The sequence below is a fragment of the Manis pentadactyla genome, chromosome 4 (assembly GCF_030020395.1).
Source record: "Manis pentadactyla isolate mManPen7 chromosome 4, mManPen7.hap1, whole genome shotgun sequence".
Taxonomy (NCBI): Eukaryota; Metazoa; Chordata; class Mammalia; order Pholidota; family Manidae; genus Manis; species Manis pentadactyla.
Genome location: NC_080022.1, coordinates 86,537,650 through 86,560,853, shown reverse-complemented (window position 1 = coordinate 86,560,853; position 23,204 = coordinate 86,537,650). Strand labels below are relative to the sequence as shown.

At 35.2% G+C, this 23,204-nt stretch overlaps 2 protein-coding genes across 4 annotated transcripts in view; one reads left to right on the top strand and one right to left on the bottom strand.

Annotated features, from left to right (window-relative positions):
• The window catches only part of SASS6 (SAS-6 centriolar assembly protein), a 46,857-nt gene extending 41,318 nt beyond the window's left edge, over nucleotides 1–5,539 (top strand). For 2 of the 3 annotated variants that reach the window (XM_036883884.2, XM_036883885.2), the window contains 3 exons: nucleotides 853–950; nucleotides 3,301–3,395; nucleotides 3,489–5,539. In XM_036883884.2, the coding sequence (XP_036739779.1) occupies nucleotides 853–950; nucleotides 3,301–3,395; nucleotides 3,489–3,595 (300 nt within the window). In that variant the 3' untranslated portion in view covers nucleotides 3,596–5,539. The remainder of the gene's footprint in view (nucleotides 1–852; nucleotides 951–3,300; nucleotides 3,396–3,488) is intronic. The other variant, XR_008997074.1, reaches the window with a different exon arrangement.
• Nucleotides 5,540–5,671: 132 nt separating this feature from the next.
• Nucleotides 5,672–23,204, bottom strand: part of MFSD14A (major facilitator superfamily domain containing 14A) — a 35,634-nt gene continuing 18,101 nt past the window's right edge. Inside the window, exons 3-12 of the mRNA XM_036883886.2 lie at nucleotides 22,331–22,393; nucleotides 21,513–21,640; nucleotides 19,762–19,876; nucleotides 16,842–17,060; nucleotides 16,431–16,544; nucleotides 15,615–15,686; nucleotides 10,355–10,467; nucleotides 9,064–9,161; nucleotides 8,063–8,226; nucleotides 5,672–7,022 (exon numbers count right to left, since the gene is read on the bottom strand). Of these exons, the coding sequence (XP_036739781.1) occupies nucleotides 6,816–7,022; nucleotides 8,063–8,226; nucleotides 9,064–9,161; nucleotides 10,355–10,467; nucleotides 15,615–15,686; nucleotides 16,431–16,544; nucleotides 16,842–17,060; nucleotides 19,762–19,876; nucleotides 21,513–21,640; nucleotides 22,331–22,393 (1,293 nt within the window). The 3' untranslated portion in view covers nucleotides 5,672–6,815. The remainder of the gene's footprint in view (nucleotides 7,023–8,062; nucleotides 8,227–9,063; nucleotides 9,162–10,354; nucleotides 10,468–15,614; nucleotides 15,687–16,430; nucleotides 16,545–16,841; nucleotides 17,061–19,761; nucleotides 19,877–21,512; nucleotides 21,641–22,330; nucleotides 22,394–23,204) is intronic.

Here is a 23,204-nt window from a genome sequence, read left to right as displayed (position 1 = left end):
CTTAATCTTCATGGGTTTGTTTTTATATAAGGAGTAGTAGAATCAGTGTGTCTTAAGTTTAAGAAAAAATACTATTTTTGTTTAATGTTATATCATGTTAAATGTGTCGATAAATATAGGGAGAACTGTTAACTTTTAGAATTTTGACCTTGATATCCAAGTACAGAAGCATAAACCTTTCTAATGTACAGTTCTATCATTTTAAGCTAGTATGCTAGTTTCCCTGTTTCAAGGATTTTTACCAAAAATAGATACTGTTTATTCATGCCCTATTTCTATGCAAGTTGTCACATTTTTTTCTTTTATCTATCAGTGTGGTGATTTTTATTTATAGATTTCCTAATAGATAACCCATTACACATTCCTGGTATGAAGCCCACTCAATCATAGTCATTATTACTTTAAATAAATTGTATCTTACATGTTGGTATTTCAATTTGGATTTGTGCATAGATTCTTGGATTACTTTTGACTATTTCAAAATTCAAATTCCTAGCCCTCATTAGACTTCAAAAGTTCTTATAAAGGGAAGAATTGTATCATTGTGGTTACTTTTAGCACTATACTTACTAAATGTATTAGTGTTCTTGTTTTTTTTTCAAAATAATGAAGAGAACCATTTCTGATTGATCCTGTATTATTCATCTTGGTTATATTATAGGAATTTTTTTGGTAAGGAGAAATAGAATTCTTTTTATTAAATCTTCTCTAAAATGTACTTGTTTATAAAATATAGGTTGAACCTGTACTTCTGTGATCTAGAATTATAGAAAAAAATTTAACCATTTATTCACCATGTAGAACTCTCAGTTCTCACTAGTTCAGTTACATGAATGTTTTCTCTCTTTACAGGTTCAGTTTAACTTGCAATTTACAAAACCAAACACATCACTAGGAGATACTCACTCAGGAACAACTAGTAATGTGCCTTGCTCAACTGATAAGGAAAAGTAAGTACTTGCTGGTAAAATTTAATGTTTGCAATTTTGTAAGTCTTCGTAAAGAATTTTTAAGCATTTGAAAGCTATGATGCCCACTTACTTATCTATGATATTTCAAGTTGACGAGCATAATTTTTTTTTGGTATCATTAATCTACAATTACACGAGGAACATTATGTTTACTAGACTCCCCCCTTCACCAAGTCCCCCCCACAAGCCCCATTACAGTTACTGTCCATCAGCATAGTAAGATGCTATAGAGTCACTACTTGTCATTTCTGTGTTGCACGCCCTCTCCATGCCTCCCCGCACATTACACATGCTAATTTGTAATGCCCCCTTTCCCCCCAATCCATGTCCCTCCCTTCCCACCCATCCTCCCCAGTCTCTTTCCCTTTGGTACCTGTTAATCCATTCTAGGGTTCTGTGATTCTGCTGCCGTTTTGTTCCTTCAGTTTTTCTTTGTTCTTATACTTCACATATCATTTAGTACTTGGCTTTCCCCACCTGGCTTATTTCACTGAGCATAATACCCTCTAGCTCCATCCATGTTGTTGCAAATGGTAGGATGTTTTCTTCTTATGGCTGATGAGTATAATTTGAGTTACTCTTAACTATAAGAAAGATTTCTCCTATTTTTTAAGCTATAAGATACAATTAGACATATACTAAAATTTTACTTTTTAAAAGAGATTTCCTACATAATTGAAGATCACTCTTCAAATGTTCTGGGCAATTATATAGAAATCTGTTTTAATTCCTCCTATCAGCTGCTTTTGTTTTTTGTTTTCCTGCATTGGTAGGTCTGCCTGTGGAAGTGCTGCATTTTTCTGAATGAATTGCTTCCACTGTTAAATAATCTGAGAAACCAGCTAATTAAACTGCTAGAATTCTTTGGTAATAAGAGTAAAAAGGTTTGTGAGATTGTTCCATAGCTAACATAAATAAGCTTTACTGCTTACTTATGACTTCTTCACAAATTATTTATTGAAGTTTGTTGCATCAGTGAGTTTTGGCTAAATTAAACAACTCATATATGCTAACTTGTATCTGGATAGTCCCCATTTTTACAGTATTGTTTTCTTAAGACTATGCTTCCTTATTGACTTAAAATCTTAATTCCTTTAAGGCCTGGCTGCTGGCAGTCATTATCATGAGCTATCATCATTCCAGTGTATTGCAAACTAAATTACTAACGTGGGTCAAAGAAGCTTCTTTTCCCAGGTTTCTTTCCTTTATTTATTGGTTCCTCTAAAATTGGCAACAAGATGAGCATTAACATAGTTTGTGAGCCTCCTTTATTAAAAAAGGTCAGATTTCTTTTAAGTCCTGAAATGAATGTATTTGTTGTATTTAATCTCTCTTGTTCAAGAGGCAGAGCATGTGGAATTCATATTAATGGTAGAATACCATAATGTTTATATATTTAATTGCATCATACACACCAATTTTACTTGCAGAAAATATATCTGAGCTACAAAATCAAATGTAATCATGTATCCATAACATTAGGACTGCTCATTTTGAATTTTTTCCTGCGTAGAGTTGGTTTGTTCCTTTATTTGTTGTCAGCAAATAAAAAGTGGCAATGGGTATCAAAGGTTAAAGAAAAAAAGTTAAAACTGAAAAAAATGCCTACTCACACACAGTTCTTTTCTGAAAATTGGGAAGAAACATTGTTTAATATAGTAAGGGATATAATGTCATTGCTTTGCAAGTACCTTTGACTTCTTGTTACAAGTGAACTATTAGAGAAACTAACACCAGACAGCTTTTGAAAGAAGGATATGGTGGTAGAAAGGGGAAAAATAGAACTGCAGAATTCTCCCCTTTTTTTTCAAAATTTTGTTTGTATTCATCTGATAGAATCACTGTACAGTGTACATTACTACTAATTACAACTTTGAAGCATACAAAATTCTGAAGAGTTTGGCCAAAGGAAAATGAAATTCATTTTAAATACAGGATGAGATAGGAAGTACTAAAAATATTCTAAAGTCTCAAGGCATGAACATGTGTATTTTTCTTTCATCATGTATCATGCACTAGTTTAAAATTTTATAGTACTAGAATATTCATTCCCCCTACATTCTTTATCCCACCTGTTAAGGAATTTTTAATGTTGTTATAATTTACTCTTTACTGGAAGAAAGGTACTTTGGCTTATAAATAAGTTATTTGCTTAAGAAACCAGTGAAAATTTTGGTTTGTTTTGAATAAAGCCATAAATATAGTTATATTATGTATGGTGTATGTATATCTATAGATAAATCTTAAAACTGTTAAACCATCAAAATTAACTACTAAAAAGAAAATAAGACTGTTAAATTAAGTAAATAATTGCTATTTTCCTTTTAAGTGGTGAAAATTTAGGGCTGGAATCCAAATATCTGAAGAAAAGGGAAGATAGCATTCCTTTACGTGGACTCAGCCAAAATCTATTTAATAATGCAGGTGAGAAGACATTCCTGAAATGGATTATACACTGTGGTTTAATTAAATGTATTTTATAAAGACTTAGGGAATAATTTTTTTTCTCATTTGCAGACCATCAAAAAGATGGCATTTTAGGAGCATCACAGACATCTTCAAAACCCACAGTCCTCCCTTCTGCATCTTCAGCTTATTTCCCTGGGCAGTTATCAAACAGTTAAGCTTAGTGTCATCTTTTACTTCTTATTGAAATTGTTGAAATTCACATGGTTTAAAAATATATTAGCAGCATAGATCAAATCCTAAACAAGTTTCAAAGTTTACATGAGTTACTCTTACTAGATTGTTTGGATCCTATCAGTACTGCTATACTTTATGGCAGTTTAGAGGAACAAATTTATATTGGGGATTGGTGAAGATTCTGAGTAAATGATGCTTTTTAGCTTGTGAACCTGGTGTTTTACAGAATAATGGTATGAATGTTATTAAACTAATCCTTAGAAATTCTCAGAAGTTCTAAGGGAAGAGTTAATCCTTGTAAGGGACGTTCTAATCATATTGAATATCTGGGTCCATCAAAACCTCAGCCATAGTTATATCAAACCAAAGAATGCTAATGATTCATATTATCACTTTCATTGGTATAATGTTTTAAATTTGCCACCTGAGAATTATGAGGGAAAATGATTATCTCTAGTTATCTATATTGTTGATATTTACAGTAAAGGGAAAAGTGCTGAAACTACCTTGAATGAAATGATTTAATATTTCATTGTGAGTATTTTCCTTGAAACCTTTAAAATTAACTGTTGAGCAAGTCTACTAAGTCAATTTGATAATTTGGACAGTGTATTTACATGACCAGATTAGGTATAAGTGCTTTAATTTAAGTCACTTGAGCTGCAAAGTTTATAGGATTTCATTGCTTCCTGGAAGTCTTACTCTCATCCACTTATTTCTCTTTCATTTGTTGTTTTATTGTTTATGCAGATCTGTATTAGTGGAATTTTGTTTTAAAAATTAATACTATACAGAATCAAAGAGCATCATGAATATTCACTGTATTTGCTTTTTATAGTATCAAAGTGGGCCTATCTTAATGTCTGCCTAATAAAACAGGCAAAATAAATGTTAGAAGTTTTAACTTTCTCCTCTTCCCTGTAACTAAGTTTTAAGTAAGAATTGTTCCTTGGACAAAATGTTAGGTGATTTTAAAAAATTCATATAGAATCACAGTGTCCCCTTTTTCTTGTTGGACAACCATCCAGTAGAGTAGCATTCTCTCAAGAAACCTTCAAATCAGTTTTTGTTTGCAAAGATTGCTAGTGTTCACTTGGTATTTAAAAAGTATTTTCAAGGACCTTATTACACAGATGAAAGAGACATTTCAAGATAATAATGACATACCAGTAATACTGGATTCCATGGTAAGACAAAGAATCTTTGCTAATTTTTTTATGAAGGCACAATATTGTGTATTATGACACTTTGCAACTCTGCTGGCAGTTGCAAGCTGTCTTAAACCAGGGATCTAATTTAAAAGACTTAGTAAGTGTAGGTAGTGACTTTTTATATACAGCTTTCATTATTTAGATATACTATATTAGTAAGAACACTTGGTTACAATAACTTGAAAACACCTATTAATAATGTGGAAAGATGCCTCTTGGTGATATTAGAATCTTTCTTGTAAATACTATGTAATATATATGTAACACGGTCACAGTTTGTTGAGGGATGTATGGCATTACAGGTAGCTCTTTTTTTAAAAAATTGCAGTTAATCCTCCTCCATATCCACACATGGAAAACTGAATTTCCAAAAGATAGGTTAGAGATCATTTTGATATGAACTTGCTAAAGATTTTTTTATATTAACAGACTTCTGAGTGTGCTAATTCTTTACCTCTTAAACTTATTTGAAATTGTGTTGTACAATTGTATATGTGTTAATAATCAAAATGCTGCATTTAATGTATTTCTGTAAACTGTGAGCTTTGTTAATAAAGTTATTATTTTGGGAGTACTGACATGTAAAATAGTATGTAAAAACAGAAGCAGAATTGATCTACAATGTCTGTGCTTAGAAAATTAAGTACTTCCAGTTAATTTATGGACTAAATTTTCATTTCCTTTGTCTTTCTACAAGAATATTTTAGAGAGAGGGAAAAGAAATAGATTCAAAGGGAGAAAGCTTAAAGCTTTGTTACTATAAAAGTGATTATGGTAAAAAAAAAAAAAGCCAAAACAGGCCTAGTAGGGAATCACAGATCAAGACTTCCTTTAAAAAAAAAAAAATCATTAAAATATTTAATTTTATTAACAGAATATTTACATTTCTTTTAAGACCTTATTTAACCATAGTGAATGTTCCAAGTTTAAAAAGCATTAAGCAGTAACCACACACAAGATGAAAACTGTGTAAACTATACAATACTTTATATACAATTTTTACAAAGTAACACTTTTTTAAATAATATAACCTGACACAAAAATATACACTTTAGAGAAATTCACATCAGTAATTGTATAAAGCTCTCTTCTAGGGTCCTGAAAATTTAGGACAAACATTAGCTCTGTAAATAAAGTGTTACTGTGACAGTCCTGAAAGGCCACTATATATATATTTATCTACATATAGATATCACATTGACAATTTCAAGGCTACCAGCTTTACTAATATAATTTTTAGATTATGTATTCAAGTGTTGAGGTTCTTAGGATTATGCAAACATTAAAAGAATAGTGGTACAAGTAGCTGAGGAACAAATTTGAGCCAGCATTTAGATTTACAGGCTCTAAACACCCCAATTTAAATTCTAAATGGCTGATATTTTGTCATTTCAAAAATGTGAATGTTTAAAATTAAAAAGAATACAAAAAAGGTTGAACATGATTCAGATTTAGTATAATTTTCTTTTTTTTGTTAATACAAACAATTCATCTACCATTTCTTTACTTTAGTGCATCTGCATTAAGGCTTTGAATTATTTGACCCAAGATTTTACAATATTAAAATCCGACTCAAGATTTTACAATGTTAAAATGAACAGGTCTACACCCATACTACCTACTCTGTCTCACTGTGAGTCAGCATAAATAGAGTTAAAGCTCAACACCTGAAGGAAATGGTAGCAGAGACATTGCTAGTATCTAGGAAGTTACATATATAGTTTTTAATTTTAATTAAAGGATGTATAATAAAACAAATAGCTTAGTGGCAAGAAATCGGTGCTAATCAACCAAAGGTTTCTTTTCAAAAGAAACTGTAACATCTTTGGAAAACTGTTCTGTTCTTTCTTTAGTTCCCACAGAGTTCATGCAGATACATTTCTTAAGACATCTTAAAGTACATTGTAGATGGAAATGGAATGTACATCCAGAACTACAGGTGAAAACTAAGACCTGGGTGCTGATAGTAACCTCTTCCTGATTTCGATCATCACACATTTGTGTCCTGGAGTAAAGGTTCTTTGGCCTCTCCTGGCGCTTGTGTACTATGAGGATGGCTGTGACTGCCACAGTGTTTTCTCCAACTGCTGGGCCGTAAGCTTAAATTGGTATGTTCCGGAATAAACAAGGCAACAAGCAGAGCCAGCAGGACTGAACAGGCTCCGAAGAGGAAGGGGGGGCCAGGGATAATGGAATTCTGAGGCAGAAAAAGACAATGAGGATTTTAATTTTAGCACAGACATCTTTGCTCCTAAGTAGAAACTGCCTATCTTTTAGTACTAACTGATTGCTATGAATTATAAGCCAATGGCTTCTCTCTTTCTCCATTAAAGCCAGTGTTAGAAAACATACTTGCTTTTTAGGAGAAAAGGGACACTATCATACTCTCAGTATAAATTGCTGGGGATAACAAATGAACCAAGAAAAAGCCAAAAGATTTTTTTAAAACAGCCTGTGTAAAAGTACCATACTGTTGCTTGCAGCACAAAATCTGAACATATTTTGTGAGCCTTCACTTGTTTGTTCAAGAGGAAAACAGGAAGATGTCAAAAGTAAGATCAAGTAGCATACAATACTAACTACAGGAGCAGAATCAGTGATCATTTTCTGTGTTTAAAAAAGTAACTGTTAAATTCTCCAGTGACTGAAAGTGGGGAAAACACTGATAACGCTGTTCCCATGAGAAGCAAACAGCCTTTGTTTCAGCCCCAAATCACATTCATCATTAGCAAAAGCCTGTCTTACCAGTTTCACCTGTGTATAAGCCACAAACAAACATTCTTTATTTAAAAGCAGCCTTAGCTGGTTAGAAGATTAGTGTAGAACTCTGCTAAATAAGGAAACTGGTGAGCTGTTTGTATTGGCGAAGATGACAATGTTTGCTGGTAATATTTTCAGTTGTAATGAGGGAAATATGGCAAACAAGTGGTGAACAAAGATGTTTACCAGCACTTAACTGACTCTTCATACAGAAGGTAGGTTTAATATAGGGAACTTAATATATTAGGTGTATATGACAAATTAATTTAAAATATTTCATTTTTAATTCTCCAGAGAAAAAAGCCAATTTCACAAAGAACTGTACAGGAGAACATAGTCCCTTAGGCTTTGTTTTTTAAGTGTTTAATTCAATCTAAAATAATATAAATCTTAATAAAAGCTTTAATGCCCAAAAAACCCTTATCATCCTTCAATCAAGCCAAATAAACTGTTTTTATCATGTGAGCAAAGAGTCACCTGTTCCAAGTGGTGCTGTGGGCTGGTGTTTGTCCCCAGGTCTGCTCCTGTCATTGGCAGTTCTTTCAGTTCCACATGGAATATATAGAAAATGAATCCATAAAGAGCTGGCCCCAGACCATTGCACAATCCCCGGATTCCTGTTATCATTCCTTGAACGACACCTAAATTGTTTAAACAGATTATTTAGTTATGTAAGTGTATATAAATAAGTGCATTTTTTTCCTATCCTAGAACCAGAACAAATGTGAAATCACTTAAAGACCAAAAGTTTCTATCAGACACTAGCAATCTTCTGTGATGCCATTAAAAATTACTTAGAAGCCATCACCTCTACAAAGTGTAGTAATAAGGTACCAGATGCAGATGTGAGCTCATGTATATCTGTACATAGGTCTCATGCAGAAACAAGTGGCAAAAGCACTGTATTTCCCTTTAAAACATTCCCTGGTTAACAATTAGGCATGAATCCAGAAGCATAACTGTTTTTAAAAAAGTCTGTTTCCAAGTAGCTTCCTAAGTCAAATGTAGGCAAATGGTAAAATTTTTATCTCTGGGATCTGATCTTCTCTCAAATTTAAAGTGCAATTTGCTTTGGTCTTACTTGCTTTGGCCAAAGGCCTTTCTCTCCCTATTTATCAACCAAGTGACCGCTGCCACTCTTATAACATTCCTTTTTCCCTTAGACTATGTAAAACATATCCCTTTCAAAAAGTTACTCTGTTAGCATGTCAAACATTTAAATGTTCTGGCCACAAAAGTCCAAGACAAAAGTATGTTTTTCATATCTTTAGATAACTGGAGCCATCAGATTTTAGTAAGAGGGATGTGAGTGTATCCCAAGGGGTCTAGCACATCATAGTGAAATAAATAGTGAATATGAAGTGGCCAATCTTCATCATCAAATTTTCTAGCAGAATAACAGACAAGACCACATACTGAAAGTGAGAGGCCAGGATATATATATGTATCCATCCAGTTACCAATTCCTCTCAACTCACCTTGTTGATCAGCATCAGCAGTTCGTGAAACAAGTGCACTGACAGCTGGGAAGGTAATGCTGGACATGGCTGCCACCGCCCCTGCAGCCCACATCATCCTGTAACCAATGCCAGCACAACAAAGCCGGTTAAAGTCACTCTCCACCATATGGTCAAAGTTGAAATATATACTAAAATAACTCTTACTGCAAAATGACAAGTACAGGGAAAAGGGAGAACCGTTCTTGCTCTTTGCCTTCCCATGTGCCTCTGGGCAAGACACTTAGTCTGTCCCTGTTTATTCTTGAAAGCAGAAATTCAACCACTAATTCTCAAGAATGGTGTGTTTTAATGTAGAACTGGGATACCACATTCCTGTTTAGAATGTTGGGGGTTATTTCAGTGGGAGTGGGGGTATGTTGAGAATAATGTATAAAACACATAAAAGAAAACATCATTAAATGTTTCCCAACATGTAAAGCCAGTAACTCTCTGGCAAGGTTCCCACATACTTGTGATTCAGTGTGAAGATATCACTGACCTGATCTAACTCAGAAGATGCTCCTGGCTTGATGTTTAAAAAACATGTTTTAGATAATTTAAATGGTGAGCACCTCTTTGTAAAAGTTAGACTGGAAAAAAAAAAATCCAGCAGAACATACTCTTGGTGCTCAAGTCCAAAGAGTGATGTTTGCAGTTGAATGAAACATCAGTGCAAACTGTGGAGTCTGGTTTTGTAATACCTTAGCGCAAGGTGTGAGGTGGGTAGCCTGACATCATCATCCCCGTTACCATAACCCCCCTGCAGGAAACCAGACTGGCTTTTCAAGAAAAAGTGGAGACTTTTCTCAGCATGAAGGTGGGACAAAAACAATTGGACTTTTCTCAATTATTTCTTGTTTGCCGTTATTAATGATCACTGGTATTAGTCAAATTATTTTTCTAACCAGAAAAGCAAAAAAGTTAACTAAAGCTAACTTTCAGGGCCCTGTTGCTTTGGGATTACATGCTTTTTTCTAGTGACAGACTGATCTAGATTAAATGCTTATTAGAGATCAAAAATTAAACAATCTCATTTTAAAAATCCAACCTGTCATTTAGATATAAAATGTCACCTTTCATCAAGCCATTCTAGAATATACAAACTGCACAAGAAATTTGTATTATATATACCTTGATAGGAAAACAAGTGTTAAGAGACAGATTAAAGTCTAAGCCTTAGTTGAGAAGCAAAGAAAAAAAACCCTGTCAGTTATACCCCAACAAAGGTGAAAAACACCAAAATTAAGAAAATAAAAATATCTATACCTACCAAGGTTCTGAACCGAAGCCATACCAGGCCAGCTGTAATATTTGAAATCCCAGACCTAATAAAATGGTGTTCTTATTTCCAATTGACCTCATAAGTAAACTCAAGACTATGGTCTGGAAAATAAGAAAAATCAAAATGGTTCACCAGAATAAAATAAACTTTTTAAAATTAACAAGAAAAAATATTTGGTGACTTCTAGGACTATTGCCACTTCTCTACATTTTGCCTTTTCAGCAACAGTTACCCTCCTGAGACCATTACTCCAGGTCATATAAGCAGATCAAAGAAAGGTCTCTATTAACACAGATCCAGATTCTGGGAAAAAGTCAGAAAACTGAAAATAGGTTAGCTTTCTATTCAGTAAATTTTTATGGGAGACTACTTAAAACAGAAGTTGGAAACAGTGAAGTCAAAAGGTTCTAACAATTTATAGATTCCTGTTAAGTAACAGCTTTAAAAAAGTTTTTATAGGTCCAAGTTAATCCAAAATGCTATTCTCCCAACTAAAGAAAAATCGAAATAGTATGATTACTCATATTCTTCACCTAGATAAACCTATTGCTGAAATCATGGTGCTTTTATGAATAGTAATCAGTTTAACAAGTGTGATTTGGGTGAAATATAATAACTAAGAACACAGCCTTTGGAAAACCGTCCTGGATCATAATCTTGGCTCTAACTGAGCTACTTCACTCTGTTTTGTCTCTTACCAAATGGTGATAATAGTACGTACTTCAAAACTTTGTCCTCTTAGATGAAATATATGTAAATATACATAAAATGCTCAGCACTGTACCTGGCATGTAGTAAGCATGCAATAAACAATATTATGACTTGCTGGGTTTTCTTGCTCTTCCTTTTCTTTCAAAGCTAACACAAACTTGGCAATGACTCAGGGACATTAGAAATTATTTTTTGCTATTCTAATTAAAGTACGAAATACATTAAAGAGAGCTAGTATGTCCACAGAGTGGTGACAATAATTCAGGAAATCACTAATGACTGGATGATACTCTACACTCACAATTATCAATTTAAGTTCAAAATTCTTTAAATTGGGACAATTACTTAAGAGTTTAATCAGATTTAAACACAAGCCAGTGGAAAGCAAATGAAGACTCTTAGGAATTCCCGAACAATTAAGACTCACAGCATTCTCTGAGATTTTCCCTTGGATCAGGTGAGCATGAGACTGAGTTCCACAGGGCATGGAACTGTGCTGGTTACATTTTACAGTGACAGCCACAAAAGGGAAGTAACCCATAGGAAGCAGCAAAGAAAAACTTCTTGTATACCTGACACTAACTGGGGACATTTTCTCTCTGAGGGCCAGGGACATTTATCTTTGTACTCCTAGCAACTAGCATAAGTTCTTAAGTGTTTATAAAAAGCATGCATGATTTAAAATGTGTCAAAATATTCTCAACAATAATAATGGAAATTACTTACACTATATATAGTGTACCAGACAAAAAAACTTTAGTGTAACTCACTTAGAAAGTAGGAGAAGTAAATCCCAAAGGTAAAATGACTTATGATTTAATTAAGATATATACAACTAGTCAACAGTTAACTGTCATCGGCTTTGCTCAGTCAACCGATACTTGCCAAGTTCCTACTCTATCCAGCTGCTATTCTAGGTCTGACGGCACTGACCCAGGGGTTAGTGAACAGGTCAAAGTACTGGTCAGCAAAGATTTTGCTGGAAGGAAGACAGACATAAGTACTTACTTAAGATAATTCCACGTTGAACTGGCTATGAAGAAAATAGGGTGGTACGATAGAGGGGCTACTTGAACCAAGATGGGCAGAGAAGGCCTTTCTAAGGCAATACTTGAGAAGATGGCTGAATAAGGAGGTAGTTATGTGACTAGGGGAACAGGGCACTCAGGGTGAGAGCAAGTACAAAGGTGTGACTGGAATGTAATCAACTTATGGAGAAAGGAGGAAAATGAGGTCATAACAAGAGTCTAGATTTTACTCTGGTTGCAATGGAAAGTGAATAAGCTGTAGGGGGCCAAGTATGGAAGCAAGAGAACAGATGGAAGCTCCTGCCATGACTTAGATTGGGCTCCTAGTACTGTAAATTGTGAGAAATGCTCTAATTTGAAATATATTTTAGAAAGAGGGGTGTCAGGAGATACCTTCTGATGGACTTGATGTGGGGTGAGGAGAAAGAAAGGAATCAAGAGTGACACCAAGGTTTCTGGCCCCAACCACGAGAGTGGTACTGAAAGATGAACAGCAGTGCGTGTAGAGGAGTCCAGACTTAAGTTTTTCTCATGTCATGTTTGAGATGCCCAGCTAACGTGTCAAACAGGTGCTCAGGTACATGGAGGTATTAATCTGGGAGTCACCGCAGCTAGAGAACTACATAAGAGCACAGAGGAAGAGATGTATAGTTCAACACACACACATCAACATTTATTGAGAGTAAATGTTATGAACACACCTACTGGTGCCAAGGAAGTGGTGGGGCCTAAAGGCCTCAGAGCGGGCAGTAACTCTCTCACTGGAAAGTGGTTCTGTCCATGTTACCAGAGCTCATGATTTTGGGGGAGACTACATAACCTATATCTTCATGTAACACTCCCCCATTTTTAAATGCTAACTTTTCAAGGTTTTGAAAACACTATGGAAAAAAACTAATGACCTCTAATTTAGCATTACTGGTTTACAGTGCAGGGTGCTACAGTGGCCAGGACGAATGTGATATAATCCTGACTCGACTCGTGATCTCCTCAGAGCTCTACTAGAACCCATGCTCTACTGGGGCGAATACAATCAGAAATAAACAGAGGTAAAGTCTCTAGTACACGGTACTCTGTACAGTGATAAGAGAGAAGCCAAAGGTAATCTGGGAACTCAGAAAGGACCCTAAGGGCAGAGGCAGGGAGGGCAGCATTGCAGGCAACAAGCGAGCACCGTGGGGGGCCGCGAGCCGCTCCTCTGCTAGACAAGGGCCAAAGGCCTGGGTCTCTCACGGGCTTGAGAGGTCAAAGGGCACAAATCATTCTCAATAAACAAGAACACAAGAAAATTCTACCTTTGGAGCTATTGATACACCTGACATTTTAGTTGCTATAGTGACATAAAAATGTAATTACCCATATTTATATGCAGACTACATATTCCCTTCACCCATTTTTGATGTCCAACTAATTTCCTCACTTTTTAAAATATGATTTTTCATCTCAACCTTATTTTTACTTAGGCCTCAAAAGCTAAACCATTTTCCTTACAGACCATGTTTCTGCCTAGAATGTCTGCTGACCAACAATGCTGACTGGGTCACGACTCATGCTTCCTGGACTCTCAGTACCACGTGCCTCCCCAACCCATCTTCCCCTCCTCCTGCTGTACGTGCTCTTTCCAACCACACCCCTTCTACATTCACATGTCTGCCTATGAGATTCTCAGCTCTTAGGGACTGCCCCATGTTACATCCTTTGTGACAGATGCCATCTGCTAAGCAGAGGGAAAATTTCCTCTAAATTTCATCTATCACTCAATTCATCACTCAAGTAGTCTGCAATGTTACTGTCCTAATTTATTAGATGCCTACAGATTCCATGCCAGTAAAGTATCTTAAGATCTTACAGCTATAAATCTCTTAAGTGTCATTACAGTAACTGTAATAGTAGTAAATGTTTAGTAATGTATAGTAAGTGGTAGCCTGTTCTTGTTACCTAGATCTTAAACAAAATATTAGCAAATCCAATCTGAGCAATATATGAAAAAGATATCATGACCAAGTTGGATTTATTCCAGATTTCAAGATCAGTTTAACTGATAATTCATTAAGCTTTACTCTATTTGTACATTTTCCTTTGTGTTAAGTTTCAGAAAGGTGTTTTTAAAAAGCTATTCTTATACACAGGCAACAATATATTTTCCTCCAAAGTTGAAGAGCACTTTTTTGATAGCCAGGAATGAATATTTAAATGCAATGTTTTTCCAGATCAAGGCTTTTCAGGATAAAATGGAAAATAGCAATCCTAATACTCAATGCCATGTGTATTCTCACATGTGAGGCCATGGGGGAAGTATAACAGACCTACCAAAGATTTGTAAATGATGAGATCTGCAGAAGGAATCCTACCTAAGAGATGGTGAAACATCCGGGAGTCCTATTAAATAGACCCTACCTTTTGTTCTCTTAAGAATAGAATAAGAGAAAACTGCAATCTAGTAGACTGGATATAAGGTGGGAAACAGTGTTACAGTAGATCATCCACAGTCTAGAAAAAGCAAAGCCAAGTAGGAAGAAATGGGTAAGGCTTCTACACAGAAAGGAAAGACTCTGAGTGAGAAAATTCTAGTCACTGGAGAAGAACTGTACTTGACTGTGGAACGGACATAGTTTGGAGGCCAGGATGAAATACCTCCTAAGAAAATTCAAATTCCTGTATTGATTAATATCTTACTCATCAAACAACCACTGGATACCAACTGGGTTTCTAAGACACATACTCTCATGTCATTCCTCTGCTCAGAACCTTCCAAAGGCTTCCTATCTTCCTGTCAAGTCTTATGACAACCTGCAAGGCCTCTGGTCCCTCTCCACATCTTGGTCTTTGCTTCCTGATACATTTCCCTTGTTCACTCGACCAGAGGCCTACAGGCCCCTGGTCGTTAAACATGCCAGCTACAGTCCCTCCTTAGAACTGTATTCCTCTTCCCGCTGCTTAGAATTCTCTTCCTCCAGATATTCCCATGGCTTGTTCATCATTTCTCTGGGTCTCTGCTCAAATGTCACCTTTTCCCACAGGCCCTCCCAACCCTTCCAGATCAAATAACACCCTACATCACCCATACCCTACTTCTTTATAGTTTTCATTATACCTGTTATGTTTACACTGACATATTTATTTTCTTACCCACAAGAATGCCAACTCTACAAGAGCAGGGATTTATTAGTTCAGTTCACTGCCGTATCTCCCTCCAGTGGGTACTCAGTATGTGCTGAATGAATGAATCCATAGAGGGACAGGACTAATATAAAATTCGACTTCATTACTCTAGCATAATTCAATAAACTGTCTTTCTGGTTTATACATCATATATTAATATCTGTCAGTCTCAAGAATCAGATCAATGCTAGTTACAAAACTGAAGTTTCTAAAACTGTAAGTCTTCAGATTCCTGACATTGGTGACTTCACCATGATACCATCACTTGAGAATCACTTGAGGCCCCATGGAGATGATCAGCCAGGGTTGAGCCTCTATAACATCACTCTAACTGGAAAGAAACTCACCTGTGCAATAATGGAAAGAATGCCAAGGACTGCTATAAATGCTGCAACACTTTCTGGTGAAAATTTCATTATCTAGAAGTTTTCCAGAAAAAGTAACATTAATGAATTAAAAAGTACAATAAATACCATACTAATACAACTACTTATATATGAAATTAAATAGACCACAAGAAGAAAACGCAACCCAATAAAACCCAAATAATTCTTCAGAGGAAAAATCCGGCTTTGACAGGGAGCCAAATTATAACAAGTGTTAACATACCAAAAGCAATAATTAACTAAGTAAATTTAAATCCTTTAATTTAAATTTAGATGTACTAAATTGGATACATTGGAGACATCTATCAAATATTCAGAATCCATTTTACAAATAAATATTGCACCATTGTGTGCTTTTTAGAGGTATTGATAAAGGCTCAATGTCTGCCTAGTAAGATCAACGTCAAGGGGGAAAAAAACTAATGCTTTTATTTTGGCTAGGTGCTTTACTTATAGATGCTCTCAATCAAAAAAAAGACTGCCGTCTGGAGCAGGTGAATATTACACCACCCATCACCTCTGTAAGCAACACATACAAACTCAAACCACATGTGTATTGACAGGAAAATTATCTTTTTGCCTATGCTAAATGTCTTAAATGGAATGTGTAAGAAATAGTGGCCACCCTAAAAAGGAAGTTAATTCTAGGGAGCCATTATTTATAAAATGCGAGTCATTTAAAAAAGTCTGCTATTATAGCTCCCTTAAGATAAATATTTTTGTTACTGTGGCACTAAGTATGAAAGACAAGTTCACCTTTGTAGAATAGGACCTTACCTGTCTGAGGTATAAAAAAAAGCTGGAATATTGGCCTGCCTCTGGTAGGTAGGAAAGAAACACCGTGATGCAGATTAGCAGCACTATGGAATCTTGGCCCACTTTTTTTAAGGACTAGAACAAGAAAAAGACTGATGTAAGGTTTTTGTGTCAAAAGACCAAACTACTGTTAAGAATATGTAGAGATATTTCCTGGCAGAGTACATATAGACACTTTGTTGTCTTTGGATTTTTTTTTTTTTTTTTTAGTTTATTTCATCCTCCCCAAACAATTCTGAAAAGTATTTCAAAATATTTTTAAAATTCCAGCAAGATGTTTTCCCCAAAGAAATATCCACAATGAGATATTAATGCTGCACTAAATCATACATTCACTTTTTTGCCAAAGAGAAGGAAAAAGTATAAACTTACCGCGAAGGGGTCAGCCTGTTCCCAGGATATGGGAGCTCCCCACGATGCCGGCCGCATCTTCTCAGGCAACGATTCTGGCACAGCAACAAGGATGAAACAAATATCTAGCAAAGCTATCGCTGTGGCCAGAACCACTACCAGGCTGTCCCCATACACACGCCCAAGGTAAGCGCCTATCGCAGGGCTGGTTACCAAACTAGCAGCAAATGTTGCTGACACCTGCAACAAACCAAGGTCAACAGGAAGGGATTAGTCAGAACTCCCCGACCCCTATACTTCACCACAGAATGTTCTGACTCAGCTCTGTCCTCCTGCTGCACCCTCCCCTGCCTCCCCCTACCTGTGCCAGTATTTATACCCTCTTCTTTTGCAGAAATAGTAAAAAATTAGATGCTTAACTAAAAAATATGTAAGACAATTGCTCCAAAGTTTTAGTCTCAGAAAAACAACAAATCATATTAGCTGAGGAAGGGCTGGGGCATGGAGCACTGTTCACATGCTCCCTCCCTGACTTGTGGTCAGTCCCTGGGGCACTTGCACACACCCTTCGTGCTTGGTGAAAGGAGTCTCAGCAATGCTCTAAGGAAACCCAATGTCATTGTTTTTTTCCCAGTATTAAAATTAAAACTAAAATGAATTTTGACATTGATACACAAGGCTAGTTGAAAAAAAGCTTAAAGACTTCAGAGTAGTGTTAAGTCCTAGTTCAAAACTGAATTTGATAACCTTTTTAGGGTGGCAGGGTTAAGAAGAATGAGATGACACATCCTTGGCACTGAGCACATCTCTAACCATCTCTCTCTAAAACTGTGAGGAAGTCCACACACATCTGGTAAAGATACAGATTAAAGAGGATACAAATGGAGAAAGACTTATAATCCCAGATATATCTGGCCGAGTGGACAAAATGGCCTACAAATTAGCAGATGTGACAGCAGATAATACCTGACAGAGACTACACTCTTCAGAGGATAATCAGAAATTAATGTTGAAATTAAGAGCTTCTACTCCCTAACCTGTATTTTATTCTGTTTCTGTGCCATTTCTGACTTTTGTAAGAAGGATTTAAACTTCAAAGGAGTGCTTATGTTTAGCTATTTATTAATAACTGCCCCAAATAAGCAGTTCTATTTCCAAAGGTCAATTACTTGACAAGTACATAAAATTCTAATAACTGTAAACATCTAGCTATCAACCCAAATGTCCATCCACTGGTGAATGGATAAACAAAATGCAGCATATTCCATACAATGGAATATTACACAGCAATCTAAAGGAACAAACTACTAATGAATGTATCAACATGGATGAACCTCAAAAGATTAGGCTAAGTGGAGACACAAAAGACTACATATTGTATTCATTATGTAATATAATTCATATAAACTTAATTCATATGAAATTTCTGTTAAAAGCAAAGCTACAGAGGTACAAAATAGACTGGTGGTTGTCTGAGGTCAGGGATAAAATGGAGATGGATGGCAGATGGGCTTTTGGGCTAATGGAAATGTCTAAAGTTGGACTGTGGTGATATTTTGTTGTGGTAGCTCTGACAAACTTAACAGTAGGCTGTGGTCTCAGAGGGAGGCTTGGTATCAGCAGAGCTCTGACACTTGAGTGGGGAGAAGGGGCAGTGGTTCTCACTGCAAAGGCCAGTGAGGTATTCAGAGAAATCATAAGCAAAGGTCCAATCAGAGTGGCATTTCACATCATTTCCCTCCTCCTTTGTTCTTCCCACCCAATGGCCATTTCTTTCTCACCAGAGAGAAAGAGGACCACAAACATCACCTCCACCCTTTATCTGCATCCACATTATTTCTATAACATCTAAATAGTGTTTTGCTAGACTATGCCTTTAACACATAAAGCTTCTAGGCAGAAAATTATTAATTTCAAAGAGTTGGCTATAACAAAACTAATTACTTCAGCAAAAACAAAAGTAACCTGGATTGTGGTCATGATTACACAACTATATAAATTTACTAAAATTTACTGAGACATAAAATGTATGAATTTTATGGTATGTAAATTATATCTCAATAAAACTGTTAAAAAAATCCTATCATGAACTTCGTATCACTTAATGTTCTAAATTTCCAACTGAAATTATTAGTTCATTTTGTCAGTTTCTCACTATAGTTATTTCCCCCCAAAACCTCTTAATTCTATGATTCTTTGTTATGGTGTTCTCTGAATCAAGACAGTTTCTTATAAAACTAAGATTCAGCCTTATTTACAAAAGATGCTTGTCCCATATTTGCTGAAACTCATCACTGTCCTATTTCTGGCCCTCTAATGATCTGTATGCCACTGTGCCATTGTTAATTATTTTATTCCTATATTTGATAGACAACAATCATACTGTCATTGAATATTTAGTTTACCAAAACAATGTTGAGAGGTTGGCTGGCAAACTACTGCCTATGGACCAAATCTAGCTAAAAATGTTGCTTATATTTTTAAAGAGTTAAACACACACACATAAAGGCAATAAAAAAAGACTATGAGAGGGACTATGTGTGGCCCACAAAGCCACAGAAAGGTTTGCTGATTCCTGAACTAGATGTTAACCCTTTGTATTTTAGGTAAGCCACTAAATATTAGTAATTTTCAACTCATGACATATTAAATAATTACTTATTTTTAGTATTTGGGTAAAAAGAACTTCTATAAGGTAAAAATATTCTACTGTAATTTTAAATCTGGTATATATGACTAATACTGAATGAATGTATCAAAACTTAAATGGCTTTGTACTGAAAATTATTTTAATAAAGTTTAATTTAATATATGATTTTATTATGAAATGCATTTTATGCAAAAATAATTCTTGTAATGCAATGCCTTATACTCCTTTAATATGAAATAATTAAAAAGCAAACTGTTTTTCAGCAGATACAAAGGTACACAATAAACATACCAGTCCATACGCCATACTTCTTTCATGTTCTTGGGTTATATCTGCTACATATGCAAATACCACAGAAAAAGTCACTGCAAAAACCCCAGAAACAGAGATAACAGCAAAGTACCACCTAGGATTGAAAGGCAAATGATAAGAAATGGTTAGAACAAATACCATTACCTTAACCTTCCTTCATGTCTGTAAGTGAATTCAAGTAAGAATAGCTAATTTCAGTCAACAGCTTCCTAGGACAGTTTATGATTAATTCTGATATTATGGAAACACAGAGCTAGAAGTGGCCCTTAAACAGCAACTCAGCTACTACACAGGAATACTTAAAATTACATAATGCACTCAGGTCTATCTTTTACCAACTGTGGAATTGTTAAATGGCTTTGTTCTTGTTTCTACTATGAAAGCAACAAACTGCAGTCTATTATAATTCATCCATTATTACTATTTCTCACCAAAGTACTACAAAAAACAAAATTCAATAAATAAAACTGAGGAGCTAGTTATTCTGTATTTATTTCATGCCTATATACAGAAACTAAATGTTTTCTCATTAAGTTATCTTTAGCTCTTCAAATGTTGGCAAAACAACTCAGTCATCACACAGAAGAAACCTGTATGGCACTGTTCATAAATAAAACTGAGAATGGATAAATATTATAAAGAGTGAGCAAAAGCTATTTTAAAAAGCAAACTACATTTTGCTATACATGATTCCAAAGTTTCTGGCTGGGAATAAGAATGCCAATGTTTAGTTTTTAAAATCATGTGAAATCATGAACTTCCAATCATTCTGTCAGGGTTTTATTGCTTACTATATTTTTTTTCTAACACACTGCTCTCCATACCAAATTCTTTATTCATTCCATAGATTTATTTGGTGAGACTTCATTTGCATGATTAGCATTTATCAAGGGTTTGGCCTTTAGAGTTTTATCTAACCTATGAGAGGAAAGCTCCTGCCCCTGGTCTAGAAATACATAGAAATACAGCCCACTTACAATGTAGAATTGACATTCATACTTAGTAGACTATAAAATTAGTCATAGAATTAATAAATCTACAACTAAACCGGGCTCTGTTACCTTGGAAAAATCATTCTATTTGTGAGCTTTCCTTCCCTGTCTCCTCAGTGAAAGAATCCTGATTTTAATCAGGGGGGCCATAAATTCAGCCTCTTGTAACTAGGAACAGCATGTGCCTGAAATCTGACCAAGCAGATGAATGCAAACGTTGGGTGGGAATTTTTTATAGTTTTCTTAAAGGAAGGCGGTATGCTCTTCTTAGCCACTCCTATCTTGCTGCCTGAAATGCGCATGAGCGGCAGTTCAAGCAGCCATCTTGGACAGTGAGGTATAGTGGGGGATGGGCAGGACAGATAGAAGAATGTTTGATTCCCTGGAACTGCCAAGCTAGCTCTAATTGCTCAACTCCAGACCTCTTTTATATGGAAAGAAAAGAAAGTTTCCTTGATTTTAAGCTACTGCTATTTTGGGTTGTGGAAGCCAAAAACAGGTGAGCCAGTAGTCTACATACTTCCTACAGTAGAATCTGTTCTAAAACTTAAGGACTATTATATTACTTAGCTCCTATATTTTTAAGGTCCCCCTTATCTGTGTCAAATAATAAATGTATTGGAAGAATAAAATTAAAACCTACATTGATAAGATGGCAAGAAAGTGAAATAAATAAAGGCATATTCAGAAAACAACAGAAAGTGATATTTCATTGCTGTAATCTGCTTACACACATACCATGGGCTGATCTTCATTAAAGGAATTGGGGCACACGTGAAAAATACTGTTAGCAGCAAGAAGGATTTCCGGCCCCAAACATCAGAAAGAGCACCAATAAGTGGGGCACTGAGGAATGACAACAAACCCTAAAAAGAAGTAGATGAAAAAAGTGTATACAGTATGTCGATCAATGAGTTAAAAAGAAATGTTACTACTACAGAAGAATTTCAAACAAGATGATTTCCAAAACAAGTATACCGCTGAACTTTAGAAAAACAACTAATTTCTTATCCATATATAACTTAAAAATTTCCCATTGTCTAGAATCATCTGTTAGGGATCTGGTTGTACATTAAATATAAAGTTCTCTAATGAATATGTAGAATAACCAAGACTTTATTTACCACACTGATAGAATTTTATAATTATGCATTATTTTTTAAATAGCTCTAAAATTTCCATCTATGTTTTTGTTGGTTTACAAAAGCATCAGATCTCTAGAATAAAAATGCCAACACATGCTCATGTGAAACCTGAGCATAAGATTGTATAGCAATGATACCTTAATAAAAGAAAAATGCCAACACATAAGAGGCAGGGGAAATCTGTTGGGATGTGGTTTACCATTATACACAGTTTGCTATATTTAAGTCAAATCATATTTAAAACCCACTTAGTCTGAAAAGTGTTAAGTAATTTCCCAAGATATACTCCAATTATAAAAATCAACACTCAGTGGAGTGGTCAATGAACTAACTTAATTGGCAGAATTATACATACATTAGTGTGTGTGCATGTGTATGTATACATATATACATGTGTATCATTGATTTTACCTTTACTCCTTGAATTAGGCCATTCATCAGAAATGTATGTTTAGGGAAGGTTTCATGTAATACCTAAAGAATAAAAACAAAATAAAAATTTTACACTTCATTTTTTAGTCTTAGGAAAACTTCTATATTTACATTTTAAAACATCCCTTAACAATTCAATCTAATTTTATCTCATATAAAAAGTCAGATTTGTATGACACCATGCACACGAGTAAATACTAATAATGTCGAACAATTATATGACATTTACTATGTCACAAGGCATTAAATTGGGTACTTCCCATATACTGTCTCTTTTAATTCCTCATAATAACCTTATAAGAGAACTGATACAGAGGTCTTGTTGATGACTACATAGCTAGTAAGTGGCAAAACTGACACTGAACACAGGGAGTCAGGCTTGAAAGTCCATGCTTTTAATCAATCACTCTGCTACACTGCTTCCCACATATGACTAACTTATAACTCCTTTATAGACAGGTATATTATCTCAGATAGGAGACTGCGAGGACAATTGCCAAAAAGTGAATGTAGAAAGATTCCATAAACTAAGAAAAAGAAATCTCAACCTATTAAGATGTGTAGCAAGTTATTCTGTTCTTTTCAAGGCCTGGTCTCAAACCACATGCTATCAATTCATTCAATGGGTGACAGGTGAACCACTGGGAACCCACTGGTTGAAAAAGTAAATTGGAGAGAAATGTAACTGAAAAAATAAAAAGGAGCAGCTACCATTTTTACAGCCAGCCTGTGTGTCAGAGGCTTTATATACACTCTTTTATTTAATCCTAACAACATTTTGAATTAGATAATATTACACTTTACAAATGAGGCAACTGAGTTCTTGCTTGACTTAGAAGCCAGTGCTTCTTCT